Genomic DNA, 16,403 nt, shown 5'->3' with positions numbered 1-16,403 from the left:
ATCAATAGGTACTGCTCCGGCGGGAAGGTAACGCCGCTCCATGCAGTCATGCTGGCCACATGACCTTGGAGGAGTCTACGGACAACGCCGGCTCTTCGACTTAGAAATGGAGATGAGCACCAACCTCCAGAGTCGGACACGACTGGACTTAATGTCAGGGGAAAACCTTGACCCTTTATCTTAACTACCACCAATTCCTCAATACTTTATTTCCCATAACACCAGACTTCGCCACAGCAACGCGTGGCCGGGCACAGCTAGTATGATATATATACATTTTCTCTCGGTTTGTGAACAGCAACAAATATTTCAGATGAGAAGGGGTGGTAAATAAACAAACAGAACACAAGTTGCTTGTTTCACGTTTCTTTATTGACTGCCACTGACTGAGTTCTCAGATTGTGTGCCAGATATCAGTAAAACAGGTGGAGCTATGTTAGATTTACAGCAAGATTAAGGAAGATGGTGTGATACACGCAGGCCTGGGAAGAGCTTTGGAGGGGTTTGAAGCCACAGCACCATGATGAGCATGCTTGCCATTGCATCCATTGCCACTAAGGGAAGACAACACTAGAGCAGATGTTATGTAAATGGATATACTTATTTTTAAAAAATCTCAGCTGTGCAGAAGAAATGTTACAAAGTCCAAACGCTTTTTGTTTTTGCTTTGTTTAAAGGCATGCATGGTACATTATTTAAAAGTGCCATCCAAGCCCTCTCCCCACTCCCCAATCCACCCACCTCAGATCATTTTAGCTCTTGATCATTCCTGCCTCTTAATTATTTAAGGATAGAAGGATTCTGCCCTGTTGTTTTTGTAGCAACAAACTCAAGTTAAACAACTGAGAGCTAACACTTTCTGGTTGGCCCTGTGATTGGTCTTGGCAGATGTTCTCAAACCTAGCACAGCATCTGGATCATTTCAGCAAGTACATCAGCCCTGCACCATGTCTTACGTGGCACTGCAACATATGTGTGTTCGTGAGGGGGATAAGCTTCAAATTCCTCTAGCTGCTCGCCTAGGCTCTCATTCCATTCAAGAGAAAGATTAGAACCAAAAAAGAGAGAGAGAGAGAGAAATCCTAGATATTCACTGATATCTATGTACTGGCTTTGTGAATGAGGCCTGCAAGTGGTGACAGCCTGGATGCTTCAGCAGCAGTAGGTTCAGCCTAAGAAGAAGGAGCCGCGGGCTTCTCTTCACGGGTTACAGGAATGGGTCTCTCACTATGGCTGGGGTCTGTATTGGACTGGACCCTGGGAGCAGAGAAGGTCAGCATGCCGTCAGCAGAGAGAGAGCAGGCAAAAGCCGATTGGTCCACATTGGAAGGGAAGCGGTACCGACGGTGGAATTCACGGGAAATATACCCATGGTCATCCTGAGAAAAGAAGGAAGAGAACAAGAGACGTTGAAGCGTCTGCAAAGAGTCAGTGTGGTATAATGGTTTGCGTGTTGGATTAGGGTTCTGGGAGACCAAGGCTTAAATCCCCATTCACCCATGGAAATCCACTGTGTGACCTCAGGCTAGTTATACTCTCAGCCGTTGAGAAATGCAATAGCAATTCTCTTCTAAAGAAATCCTGTTGAGAAAACTCTTGAAGAGTGCTGCTGTAAATTATTGTCAGAGGCTACCACCTTGGTTGCTCTTCTTTTAACATATTCCCACTTGTCAATAAACACCCCATTTTGCTTCAGCAAACACTTTCAAAAGTCCTACTGCAGCATGCAGACACAAGTTTTTACTTTCACCTGTTCCAGCAGGTAGGCAAGCAAGCCTTCACTCTCCCTTCAGTACTCTATGGGCCCCAAACTGGAAAAAATGCATGGTAAACAAACAAGAAATCAAAATGAGAAGTGACCAGATGGGTATCTCTGCTTTTGATTTGGGCAGTCTGAAAATATACAGGCTTGTGTTCTTCTGACCTACATAAAGTGCTGCTTCTGGAGACTTACAGGAGGGGGGGGGGGGTTTACTTTTTAAACATTGGCAAGGCGGGGTGTAAGGGGGCCACTGAAAGCAAAGAAAATACAAGTATGGTCTGTGAGCTATAGTTTGCCCACTCCATCACACTCCAATAGACAGAAAGCTCAGTCCTAGATAAATCCTGATCTCCCTGGATTTTCTTAAGGGTAATAAAATGACAAATAATAAAATTTGGCCATTAAAAAAACAGAATGAGAGGTGATACACAGTCATATTGAACTGGATGGTATAGTTTTCAAGGATAGGTGTAGGATCACAAATTTTAAATGCAGCCCTATTTAAAAGTTATCCTGAAGTAGACAAAAATATGCAGTAGAACTTTTCTTCTATATGATCTTCATTTTATCAATGTGCTCATAGAAATGTACCATATATTGGTTGTCATTTAGTGGTTTCGCTCCTCAATACAGAAAATTCAGAAAGTCAGAAAATTAATAAATCTCATGTTAACCCCTGTAACTAAATTGTCATTGCATCATATTTTCCGATTTACCTCTCATTCTTAGTGATGGACAGTCCTTAAAATCTCATTCTTCACAGTTGATTGATGCTATTCCATTTGGCTCTTTTGATAAAGTATACCACTTAAAATTATTCTCCAGTTTTGCTATTATAGAGGACACACTACACATGAACCTAAATGTGTAGTTTTGCCCTTTAATGTGATGTGGGTTTTCATTTTTTACAAGTTGAGTGGGGCTGCTGATCTGGAGTGAGACATTGGCAGGGGTAGTTTCTTTAATCCCTTGTTCTCTGCTTGCGTCCTGATCTGCGCCTTGAGGATGCACACATAATTGAGAATCCCATAGACTATCCAATTTTCAAACTTTATTAAGCTACAGATCTTTTCTTAGAACTTCAGAATGCATTGTCTCTAATCTCAAAACAGAGCTTGGAAAAGGTTTTTGTTTTTGGTTTTTGGTTTTGTTTTTTTGATCCATGGTTGGTATGGCTAGGGAACTGTAGTTCTTATTAACTTTTAAAATTTCGGCTCAAAAATCATTGCTCAAACTTTCCCAATGTCGTTAAAGTTGATTAAATGTCGTTATATGATTAAAGTTGGAGAGCAGCTTGAAGATTATCTGCTCTAGTGATTCCCAAACTTTGACCATCCTGAGATTGGGGCTTCATCTCCCAGATGCCCTAGTCACCTTGGTCAACAGTCATGATTTCTGCATGGTGAAATCCAAATCATCGGGAGGACCAAAGTTTGGAAACCACTGCTCTAATCCAACATCTTGCTCAAAGCCAAATCCAAAAAAAGGATGTAAGTATAGTATCCCATCTCACCTCTGCTTATATCTCCAGCAAATGAAAGCCTTTGAGGCACCTTTTTCCCACTTTTGCAGCATTTAGCATTTGGGAGTGCCTTATGATCCTTAACTGACATCAATTTCCCTGGATTTTCCATTAATTACTAATATGCTGATTAACAGAAAAGTATCACCAAATCTCACATTTGATCTTTCTTAGCATAGGATATACTGATATTCTTAACTGGTAATATCATCTCAGTAAAATTCACTTTCATTGTCCCTTATTCATACCTGTCTCTCATTGTGCTTCCCATGAATTTCCACAAAGTCGTCAATGACCTTCACACTCAAATCTTCAGGGGAGAAGTGTTTTACATCCAAATAGATTGTATACTTGTCCCGGTCAGATCTCACCTGAAATTCAAATGAGAAACAAGCCCTCTCCAATTAATATTCAACATTTTGCAAACCAAGGTGATTATTTAAAGAACAGAAAGAGTTGTCCTTATTCTTTACAAAATTATTTGAAATGGTAAAACTGCTGAAGGTCATTCTAGAATCTAATAAAATTAGAAAAGGGCTTGTTATTAATTACAGTTTGGAAGAGGAATGGTTTTTGAAAACAAACACATCTAGCAATTGGGAGTTTCCAGATAAGACAACAACCCTGCTACACTGATGGAATTTTACAAGATATCCATATGATGTGGCCTTCCAATTGTAGCTATCCCATGTTTTCCCATTGCTGCATCTAACTCCTCCTTCTAGCACAAAGCCATTAAAAGCTAGGAATGGAAAGAATATTCAAAGTATATGAAAAGTCTGATGGAAAACCAGTTTTCTACTGTATTATTGAGAAAATTATATAAGACATGAAAATCTTTGTATGTTGTTGATTTACACTGAAAATATCATTTTCTGCACAGAAAATAATATTTCTGAATAAAAAGCAATCACATGTGAATTTTGTGCAAAATTTTGTTATTCTAAAATCCTTCCTCTTTCTCACAGCAGAAAGAAAATTGCTAGAAATTACTTGTTGTTTCCTTAAAGAAGATAATAGGTAATTAATTACATTACATTAAGGATGGAAAACATAATAACTACCCCCTTTTTTGACTGATAATGGTAGGAACTGTCCATCTGGAAGTTCCCAAAACATGTTGGTCTAAGCTAATTTCACTTTCTTACTTCAGAGGAACAAAACCGGCTGAAAGATTAATATTGTGGCCTTAAAATGCGTTTAAATAGTATAGATTGATATGTTTATAGATGTGCATTTAGGATCCTATATACCAATTTGCCAAAAAAAAAACCTGTCTGCAATTCATTTCATGGCTACTCTAATTCACTCTGCATAATGTTGAGTGAATTGTTGTGATGTACCACTTCACTACAGTTTTCATATAGTTTGTGGTCAGAAACCCCAGGTGTAATTAGAACCATGGAGATATTGTCACACTTTATCTATAAGACTACATAAATACAGATATGCATAGAAACCGCAAGAACCCTAAATTAAAGTGATGACTTTTAAATGTTGCCATAGCTTTTCACCTGCTAAGTTTGTATTAGATTATATTTCTACATAACACCTTAAACATGTTTGCAGACTACATCACAAAACAAGGTAACCTATCAGATTTGCTTGATCAGAACGCATGGCTTGAGAAAAAAAAAAACAATCCTCTTTGTAGATAATCTATCAGCTATTCTTTCTGCCACTAAGTAGTGAATTTATTATAGCTGTCAGAATATGGTTAATACTTTAGTTTAAATTTATTTATAATTATAAATTAATGAGAAACCACCTAAATGCAATGTAGGTGTAATTCATATGGTGATTTGCTTTAATCTAAGCATGTAACTCACATTCTCCATTCTGATCATGCTTTGCTTTCTAACACTATAACTACAGAATGTCTGAACTTTCGTACTGTTAAGTGATAGTGAGATCTATTTGATACCATTCTCTTTGGCAAATAATATATCTACCTTGTTCATTTTAAAGACAAGTGGACCAATTAAGCCAACAACATAGCCAGTGGTTCATTGTTTCTTTGAATTACAAACCAAAGGAGGTTAAATTGATTCCAGAACATGAAATCTTACCTCAGAAACACCTGACTCCAGAAAAGAGCGGAAGAACGATTGCCTGTAATATGGGCTGATGGTCGAGGAAAAGAAAGGCAGGAACTCATATTCGAAAAAACCTTCTCCAAAATATTGGTCAAACAAACGGCTTGGGAAAAAGGGTCCAAGAGCACGTTTGAACCAGGGGTGCTGAATGGTAATATCCATGGTCGACTTTGCTGCTGCTGCTGCTGCAAGCCTGGAGGTGGAGAGGAGACAGTGCAGTCACTGTGAGGTGACAGTGAGGTCTTTGTTGGACTGCACAGTGGCGTTTGCGGGAAACGTCCCTCTATATATACCAGGTGCACAGAATGAAGGCATTAGTGGGATTTCTCTGGAAAGACATGATCTCATGATGAAGGCCAATCTGGTCAGCAGAAATTGTAGGGGCTGACCTGAGAATGACAGTCTGGTTAGAATCAGTGCCAGATCTCTCTGAACAACAGCTGGCTGGGTTCTGCAGAATTCTCCCTGGATATACAGCAGGGACCGTTGCCACTGTCCAGCTGCAAGGGACACCAGCCCTTACTTAGGCAAAGACATCCCAAAGGATATTGCAGCTGACAGGGCTCTAAAACCTTTATCTAAGTTGAATTTCCCTAGTTGTTGCTTTTTTTTTTAAGGGGGAAGGGAGGTTAACCTGCAAACATGCCTGAAGCCTAGAACAGAGGTTAGCTGAAGCTTTACTATAGTTTGAAAGCAAACTGAAAGAAAATACATTCATACTGATGGGTGCATTGACACTGTAGAACAGGAGCCCCCAAACTTTTTAAACAGGGGGCCAGTTCACTGTCCCTCAGACTGTTGGAGGGCCGGACTATAGTTTTTTAAAAAAATTCTCATGCACACTGCACATATCTTATTTTGAAGTGAAAAAAAGGGGGGAACAAATACAGACTCAATGTTAATAATAATCATCATCATAATGAAAAAAATAAAATAAAGAGGGTTGGAAGAGACATCTTGGGCCATTTGGTCCAACCCCCTTCTACCTTTGTGCACCAAAAGCACAAGCAAGGCACCCCTGACAGATGGCCACCCAACCTCAATGTTGTTAATAATAATAATAATAATAATAATAATAATAATAATAATAATAATAATAATAATAAACAGGACACAGGTGGAACTGGACAATTTGGGCAGAAAAACAAGAAAACTCATGACCATTCATCATTCACTGCACCCTCGCAGTGATGTTGACCGACTATATCTGCCTAGAAGATCAGGTGGCAGAGGACTCTTGCAAGTAAAACAAGCAGTCAAAGAAGAAGAACATGCCCTGGCAGAATATGTAAAGCAAAGTGAAGAACCTGCTTTGATTGAAGTCAAAAATCAGAAACTCCTCAAAGCACAGCAGACAAAAAATCTGTACAAGAAAACCGCACTACAAGCTAGAGCTGCCAGCTGGCACAACAAAACATTGCATGGAAAGTTCCTTGACAAAATTAAAGGAAAAGCTATGGCTCATGAATAAGACCCTGAAGAAGGAGACAGAAGGCCTGATCCTTGCAGCCCAGGAGCAAGCCATCAGAACAAATGCAATTAAGGCCAAAATTGAAAAATCAGCTGATGACCCAAAATGCAGACTGTGCAAGGAAGCTGATGAAACCATTGATCATATCCTCAGCTGCTGTAAGAAAATCGCACAGACTGACTACAAACAGAGGCACAACTATGTGGCCCAAATGATTCATTGGAACTTATGCCTCAAGTACCACCTGCCAGCAGTAAAGAACTGGTGGGATCACAAACCTGCAAAGGTAATGGAAAATGAACATGGAAAGATACTGTGGGACTTCCGAATCCAGACTGACAAAGTTCTGGAACACAACACACCAGACCTTACAGTTGTGGAAAAGAAAAAGGTTTGGATCATTGATGTCGCTATACAGGTGACAGTCGCATTGATGAAAAACAACAGGAAAAACTCAGCCGCTATCAGGACCTCAAGATTGAACTTCAAAGACTGGCAGAAACCAGTACAGGTGGTCCCAGTGGTGATCGGCACATTGGGTGCCGTGCCAAAAGACCTCAGCCGGCATTTGGAAACAATAGACATTGACAAAATTATGATCTGCCAACTGCAAAAGGCCAACCTACTGGGATCCGCACGCATCATCTGAAAATACATCACACAGTCCTAAACACTTGGGAAGTGTTCGACTTGTGATTTTGTGATATGAAATCCAGCATATCTATCATACAATGTCGTTGCGTCAATAATAATAATAATATATCACACAGTTCTAAATGCTTGGGAAGTGTTCGACTTGTGATTTTGTGATACGAAATCCAGCATATCTATCTTGTTTGCTGTGTCATAATAATAATAATAATAATAATAATAATAATAATAATAATAATAATAATAATAATAATTTTCTGTAGTGAAAGTGTTCCTTTTGTACACAGAAAAGTCCTGTGTTTTTGTGCAGAACAACCAGGGGCTACTTCTTGCACCAAATAACTCCCGAACTGCAAAGAACCATTCCAAAATCCTAAAGTTTCCCAAGGCTGCCTTGCACGAGAATGAAAACGGCTAAAGTGACTCTTGCCTCCCTTTGAGAGCTTTATTCTATGATTCTATGAGGGGAAAACAAGTCAAGATCTGGATCCTTGTCTGATGCAAGAGCAATTCCTCTCCTGCATATCCGAAAGTGTGCCCATCCCTCTTGGCTGGCCCAATAAAGGCATTACACTAATATGGATTATGTCCATTTAATCAATCTGCGAGGCCTGCCCATCCTTCTACATTGGGGCTCCTCATTCCCAGAGTGTTCCCACCACGTCGCCTGCTCAAATACCGTGAGCATAGGCCACTATGTAAAATAATATACAGTAGAGTCTCACTTATCCAACATAAACGAGCCGGCAGAATGTTGGATAAGCGAATATGTTGGATAATAAAGAGGGATTAAGGAAAAGCCTATTAAACATCAAATTATGTTATGATTTTACAAATTAAGCACCAAAACATCATGTTATACAACAAATTTGAAAGAAAAAGTAGTTCAATACGCAGTAATGCTATGTAGTAATTACTGTATTTACGAATTTAGCACCAAAATATCATGATATATTGAAAACATTGACTACAAAAATGCATTGGATAATCCAGAACGTTGCATAAGCGAGTGTTGGATAAGTGAGACTCTACTGTATATGTCTTGTTTGCTGTGTTATACTGTGTCCTTCTGTCAATAATAATAGTAAAGAGGGTTGGGAAAGACCCCTTGGGCCATTTAGTCCAGCCCCCTTCTGCCTTTGTGCACCAAAAGCACTAGCAAAGCACCCCTTAATAATTAATTAAATAATAATCAAAATACCATTATAAACAAGCAAAGCTTTGGAAGGTGCGCACCAGTCAAGGGAGGTGGTGGGAAAGGCGTGTGCCTTTCCTTCTTTCCCCATGCTGCACATGCCTTCCTCAGTGGAGGGAGTCACCGCTGCAGGGGCCGGATAAATGGCTTCGATGGGCCACATGTGGCCCCCGGGCCTTAGTTTGAGGACCCCTGATGTAGAATGAATGTAATTTGACACCACTTTAACTGCTATGTGTCAATGCCATGGAATCATAGGAATTGCAATTTTGCAAAGCCTTTTGCATACTCTGCCAAAGAGTGTTGATGCCTCACCAAACTACAAATCCCAAGATTCTCTAGCATTAAGCTATGGCAGTTAAAGTAGCACCAAACTGCATTCATTCTGCAGTATAGATGCATAACATGGAACCCTAGTGTCAAACTGCAGTCATTTAGTAATACAGATGCACCCATTGGTTCAGTAGACGGTGAAGAAGAAAATAATACAGCAGCATTTTGTATCAATATAGTTTTAAAACTGGGGTGAATATTTTTCGGACATTTTTAAAATGAAGTTAGTAGAGCCGTATACTTTGGAGACATAAAAACAATTTAAAACATGGATTTTGTTCATCTAGATAGGTACTGAAAAGATAGTCTTGTACGATGAAAGGAGCATTGAAAATAGACCTGTATTGTCCATCCAGGCTGCATCTTCACCACCACATTCTGATGTTATATGTAAATAATAAGTATCTTGCTCTTTCTGAGCCCCAGAATATCCAATCTCATTCCCTTTAAAGATCTGTTTGCACTTGAGATATTCATGAACACATATGCTTCTCTTATTGTCTTCCTCTCTTCCAAATAGTGTATGTAAGGTCAGTGTCTAGTATATACTTAACCCACCTCTACACCCAAGGGCGGTTCAGCCATTAGGCGAACTAGGCAGTTGCCGAAGGCGCATGCTCTGGGGGCGCAGTTGAGGCGCCACCAAGTTGAGCAGCTTCATGTCTTTTTTTTCTTTTTCCCCCTTCCTGCTAGGAGGGGCATGCCCTCCCGCATGTGCGCATGCACGCGTGTGCACCCCCACCTCCTCCTCCTAGACTCACTGCCGGAGGCAGGCAGGCGAGGAGGGAGGCGTGCCCCGAGGAAAAACAAGAGAGACCTTCACTGGCGTGGACAATTGCAAGGTAGGGACACCGCCGGCACGAGGAGGAGGAGGAGGAGGGGGTGGGGTCGGCTGGGAGTGGGCATAAAGAAATCTGAAAAGGGACCAAGTGGCATCAACAGCATTTGGGTTTACATGGACATGCCAAAGGACAATTTGTTGTGTAAATTGTTACAGGGGTTCATGTTATCTTTTTTTAAAAAAAAAATAAAAGATCTCTTCTGCAATATAGTAGTAAATTTACTACTCCTAGAGTAAATTTGTCCAGCAATAGAAAACAAACACAATTTTATTTCTGTAATCATGATGATGTTCGGGTTTCATTTCATCTAAAGTATGAAAATGCACACTGTCACTTTTTTAAAAAAAAATCATGAAGACAGAGTATAAAACCATTTTTAAAACATGGGGAGATTATTACTTGTGCACTATGCAGCTGAAGTAAAACCCAATAGTCATTTAGTGAGAGGGACCCTCTAAGATGATTTCACCCAACCTAAAATTATCAAGCTGCTGTGATGTAAGAGAAGCATCCCTCTCTTTCTCACTTCCACTTTAACACTAAAATATTGGCCATGTTGGTTGGGATGATGGCTGCTGTAGTCTAAGATACCTGGATGTCAACTAGTTGGGAAAAGTGCCTTGATGCAACACAATAATGCAGGACTTGGAAGGAACATAAGTAGCAAAGTTAGACAGTAATGTATTCCTATTGTAAAATGAAATAGCAATGGATAATGCCATTTTTCCAAGTAGTAAAAAAAAATTGTTTGCTAGTCTTCTTTCAATATTTTATGTAAAATGCTTGGGGGAGCAATCCTGAAAAGATTTTTTAAATTAAGACTTTTAATTTTTTAAGGCTGTGTAATGCAATGAGGTACAGAAAAAGTGATTTAATTAGTTGTTGTTTTTTTTAAAGTCACATTAACATGGTTTTGTATTAAATGACGTACCAAAATACTTTTTGCTACGTAATTCACTACAAAACCCTGTTAATGTGACTTTTAGGGAGGTTTAGGGAGAAACATTTAGAATTCTCTTCCACTGAGTTCTACTTGCTCACCAGACTACAAATCCCGGGATTCATCCATGGCAATTAAAGAGGAATCATAACACTATATATGTGTGGTGTGAAAGGGCCATCAGTAAAGCTGCCCTGTGACTTTGCATCCTTGTTCAGTTAATCACATGCAATCTTTGGTCCCTTCTTCATTTAGTACAAAAAGAGTTTCATATTCCAAGGTGGGATTCTCAGCCCTTACTAAAGAGAATTTTGTTCTAGTTGATTCTTGTTCAGTTATGGTCTATCTACTGTTTGTTTGATTCCTTATCAAGGCTTCAGCCATCAGTGCTCTCAGTGTGTACAGTGCAAAAGAAATTTAACAGAGGAAGAAGAGGCAAAACAAAAGACTACAAAAAATGTTATAGTCTTAACACATTGAAAGACTGGTAAGTTGGAGAAGACTGATTAACTGAAACCACCCCATTAGTTCCCATTATGTTATAGTTGTTGTTTGACATCAAGTCAGTTCTGACTTATTTTATAGTTATTTTGTTACAGTTATCAGTCAAGAAGGATAAACAAAACAAAAAAAGAACATCAACAGATATTTTAATAACTATATTTCTATAACTATATAACTAAATAAAATCACCGTGCTTTGGCAGGAACTGCCCCCTACAGTTGATACCTTGAGAGAGCTCGAGACTTTGTGGCCGCTTAGTGGGCCTATCTTTGACCAATTTACTCCGCTTGAGAGGGAAGATGTCGCTAGAATCCTGGCTGTTGCAAAACCAACCACCTGTTGTTCCCTTGATCCGTGCCCCTCTTGGTTGGTGAAGAGCTGCCTGGAAGGTCTACTTGATCCGTTGAGTAATATAATCAATGGCTCTCTTGAACAGGGGGTCTTCCCGGACAACCTAAAAGAGGCAAGGGTTCGTCTCTTGCTAAAGAAGCCTAGCTTGGATCCCATGACCCTTGCTAATTACTGTCCTGTCTCTAACCTTCCATTCTTAGGTAAGATGATAGAGTGGGCTGTACTGGGACAACTGCAACAATTTTGGATGATACAGCTGGCCTGGACCCTTTCCAATCAGGTTTCCGCCCTGGCTATGGGACAGAGACAGTCCTGGTTGCCATTACAGATGAACTTCATCGCCAGTCTGATAGCAGCGGATCAGTGCTACTGGTACTTCTCGACCTTACCGCAGCGTTTGACACCATTGACTACGATCTAATGATTCACCGTCTTGCCATGTCCGGAGTTCTCTGTCAGGCCTGCAATTGGTTCAACTCATTTCTCCGAAACCGGAGCCAATGCGTGAAGTATATGGATCAAGTCTCTGAAAGATCTCCCCTCCTATGTGGGGTACCCCAAGGTGCAATTCTCTCCCCTCTTCTCTTCAACATCTACGTTAGACCCCTTGCTAGTTTGGCTTGGAGTTTCGGCCTAGACTGCTATCAATATGCGGACGACACCCAACTCCTTCTGCGCTTGGAGGCTGGAGCAATGTCAATACCAGACAATTTCACCCTATGCCTGGAGGCTCTGTCAAACTGGCTACGTGCTAGTAGACTGAAGGTGAACCCGGCGAAGACTGAGATTCTCTGGCATGGCCGCTCGATTGATTTGACCCATTTGCTACCCACCTTCGATGGTACTGCCCTATCTCCTTCACCTACCGTTAAGAGCTTGGATGTCATCTTGGATTCGCAGCTGACAATGGAAGCTCAGGTCGCTGCTGCCAGCAAACAGGCCTTTTTCCATCTACGACAAGCGAGGCAATTGGTACCCTATCTATCTGATGAGGCTCTGGCAACAGTCATCATTGCCACAGTCACGTCTAGGCTGGACTATTGCAACGCCCTGTATGTTGGCCTTCTGATGTCTATGACCCAAAAGCTCCGTATTGTTCAGAATGCGGCAGCCAGGCTACTCACAAGAACACCCATGAAACACCCATAACACCAGTCCTGCAGCATTTGCATTGGCTTCCAACTGATTACCGTGGTCTATATAAGATGCTAGTTTTGACCTTTAAAATTCTTTACGGCCAGGGCCCATCATACCTTAGGAACCGTCTCTCCTTCTCCCATCATCGGAGGTCGCAACGACCATCCCAACGCGACTTATATACCGGGTCCTAGAGAAGTGCACTTGGAAAGGACCAGATGCAGAACTTTTTCTATTTCTGCCCCTGCCTTATAGAATGCCTTGCCGCCCTATATGAGAGCCATGCGTGAGTTAGGGCCTTTTACCCTAGCACTCAAGACCTGGCTCTTTACTAGAGCTTTTGATCTATGTTAATTTTATCAATATTTGTATGTATGTTTTTATCCTTTACAATTTTATCTTGTAAATCGCCTACAGCATGTTGGATGGCGGGCGATTAATAAGTAATTAAATGATGATGATAATGATGATGATGATGATGATATTTTGTATTCACCCGTGTTTATGTTTAAGCTATTAAGTACTGTCGCTATGGCAGCTCTTTCTGTTTGCTAGTGGTATTGCCAATTTTGTTCCAGGTCATGAAATTTCACAGCTGAAATCTGAGGGGAAAAAAGTTGAATCTTTGCTATAACATTGGGGTGGAACTTGGAGATTCTACAATGGTTATGTCAGAAGGGGCAGCATAACACATTAAGCATTAGCCACAGTTCATTTAAAAAAAAACCAAGTTTAACAAATCAGCAATACGTGCACAAAAAAACTTTCAAGGCAGTGCTTTCATCCTGAGATTATTCCCTCTCCCCTTAAAAGCGGATCCAGCCTGAGACCCCATCTACACGGCAATATAATGCAGATATTTGTCTACTTTATTCACATAGCATGTTCAGGATATTTTGCTGCCTTATGCCAAGTAGGAAATGGACCAAAATCAAATAGCATTGTCAGGAATGCAGCAAGGTAACCTTAGATCCCGCAGTTCCTCTAATGCCTCTGCCTAACTTTAGATGACTGCTACAGTATACAGTACAATCCGCATATCCATGAAGGATTCATTCCCAGAATTCATGTGGATAATAGCAAACTCTATTGAAATAAAGTCATCTGTCTCAAAAATACAACAGTCAAGCTGGAGGTCATAGAAAATGCTTAGAAAGGATATATTTTGTCAAAATGGATACATGAAAGTGTGGGTACAGGGGTTGTATAGTACAGCTAACATTTCTCTCCTTCCTGCCCCAATACTATTCTATTCTTTACAACTGCTTCTATGTTCCTGATATATTCAAACAAATATCTGTATGGGCCCACCTATCTGTTGATTCCGTTTCATAAAGATCTCTTCTAAACATTGCCATTTTAACTTCACAGCAATTAAAGAAATTATGTCATGAATACAGTAACAAAAGAGACTGGTTTTGCAGCCTTGGCACTGAATCCATTTACTTGGAAATACATGTTTTCCCAATATACAATTTTGTTGAAGAAATAGATAATGCAGTTTAGAAGTAAGAGTTCTGTAGTTAAAACAGTAAGGATAATCAAATGATGATAACGTGATACCACTTGATAGTGCCACATTATCTAACAATTCCTCAGTAATTTTGCACATTCTTGAACTGCCCATGAATCACTGATGTCCAAACGGTTATATTTGGTAGAATTGTTAGTAATACAATTGCAAAAGCATAATTGCAACTAATAACACTGGTTGGAACACGCTACATTATCAGACAATACAACAGGCCCTAGATTTGTAGACAGAATCTGATAGTACACTGAAGGTACACTGATGGCTTATCAGTAAAGCCCGCAAACTGTGAACCAGTGGAGATCATGGTGTTGATGAGACTACAGTATGGCATCAATTCTAGTTTGCCACTGTTCATTACCAATCACTCTCTAAGCAGTTACATTTGTCCTCCTAAGCATGTATATACCTTAGCCATTGGCCCAAAGTCAAGCCCTAGTTTTCACACACAACCTAAAGGCAATCAAATTTTTTGAGTACCTATCAAAAAACTCACAAATGTTCTCACCATCTCTGGCAATAAAATTAGAATGATAATAAATCAAATCATTAGCAATTTTATACCTTTTCATGATTTTCAAAATTGGTTCAATACAAAACTAGAATTCGGTTAAGGGCTGAGGAAGCCCTGCTTGTTCAACACATCTTGTTAAAACTGCAGATCAGACCAATGGCTAGAGTTTGTTCATAGATCTTTATTTCTAAGCTCTGCCTCAATAAAACAGAAATACAGCAAGATAAAATGTATCCCACTAAAATTAAGCATTAATTGTTACATGCTTTGGGAGGGGAATATTTATGAGCAAACAGAAAATAAGTGTAAGGGCTTTCCATTGCAGTTACATTCCTCTTTAGCATTATTTTTTAAAACTGTGCGTACTGTTTATAGGTACTACCAATTTGCTGCTCTCCAGATGTATTAGACTACAGATACTATCACACCCAGCCAGTATACTTGGGCATCCCACTGCTTGTCTTGCATCCCACCATGCTACTGTGGAACAATCAACTTTCCATTGGCTTGGATCCTAATACAGTATAAGATGTTCATGAAGAAGGTACCTTTCCCCTCCTCTTTTTTTGCAGATGCACTATCTTAGGTGTGGACAACCGTGACTCTCCAGATGTGTTTAGCCTGTAAGTTCCATACTTCATAGGAAGTACAGCTTTCTGACTAGGCCATCCGCAAAAGCCCTGCCCTTTAGGTGGTCATACTGAATTGTTTGTGATGGTTCAGCTGGCCCATTCCATATATATATACACACACACATCCCTACACGAGATTGGGTGTGTTCAGGGTGGTATGGCCGTAGGCATACTGTATGTTGTCTGTTTTAATAAGACCAATTGGCTGATCCATAAAATCGTTTCAAATATATACCTACACACTCCTGAAAGAGAGAATAAATCACTCAATTGTTCAATAGCATCACAAATCCTACAAAGTGGGTTTTGAGAGGTGAAGAGATATTATCTTGTTCAAAATTTGTGTTTGTGTGTGTCAGGAGTGACTTGAGAAACTACAATACAAGTAGCTTCTGTTGTGAGAGAATTGGCCATCTGCAAGAACGTTGCCCAGGGGATGCCTGATGTTTTCTCATCCTGTGGGAGGCTTCTCTCATGTCCCCACGAGAAGCTGGAGCTGACAGACAGGAGCTCACCCCACTCCCTGGATCTGAACCACTGACCTTTCGGTCAGCAGTCCTAACGGCACAAAGGCTTAACCCATTGTACCACCGGGGCCTCGACATTGCAATAAGGGTGATTGTTCAAGCATAGCAAATGAAAGTGGGCGTGTGCAATTAAAAGACAGATATTCATGTGCAAATTTATGTATAGAGATGCAAATTTAGAAATAATTATTATAATTTAAATAGAAATGCAATTGTAATATACCTCACTGTTGTGGAAAAGGCAAAGTAACCTTTGTGTCTGCTCAGTCTATTGTCCAGGGCCAACTCTTGATGAGCAACTTCAAGGTCCCTGATATCTCATCAACCTCAGCCACGTAGTGTATGTTTAAGTCAGAACTGAAGTAAAAAATAATGCCAAAGGGCCTCTGTCCTTG

At 40.2% G+C, this 16,403-nt stretch overlaps 1 protein-coding gene across 1 annotated transcript in view; it reads right to left on the bottom strand.

Annotated features, from left to right (window-relative positions):
* Positions 1–350: 350 nt before the first annotated feature.
* Positions 351–16,403, bottom strand: part of cryaa (crystallin alpha A) — a 28,547-nt gene continuing 12,494 nt past the window's right edge. The window contains exons 2-4 of the mRNA XM_003218974.4: positions 5,354–5,573; positions 3,533–3,655; positions 351–1,379 (exon numbers count right to left, since the gene is read on the bottom strand). Of these exons, the coding sequence (XP_003219022.2) occupies positions 1,173–1,379; positions 3,533–3,655; positions 5,354–5,573 (550 nt within the window). The 3' untranslated portion in view covers positions 351–1,172. The remainder of the gene's footprint in view (positions 1,380–3,532; positions 3,656–5,353; positions 5,574–16,403) is intronic.

This window comes from Anolis carolinensis, chromosome 3, assembly GCF_035594765.1.
Source record: "Anolis carolinensis isolate JA03-04 chromosome 3, rAnoCar3.1.pri, whole genome shotgun sequence".
Lineage (NCBI taxonomy): Eukaryota > Metazoa > Chordata > Lepidosauria > Squamata > Dactyloidae > Anolis > Anolis carolinensis.
This window is presented reverse-complemented; position numbering and strand designations above follow the sequence as displayed.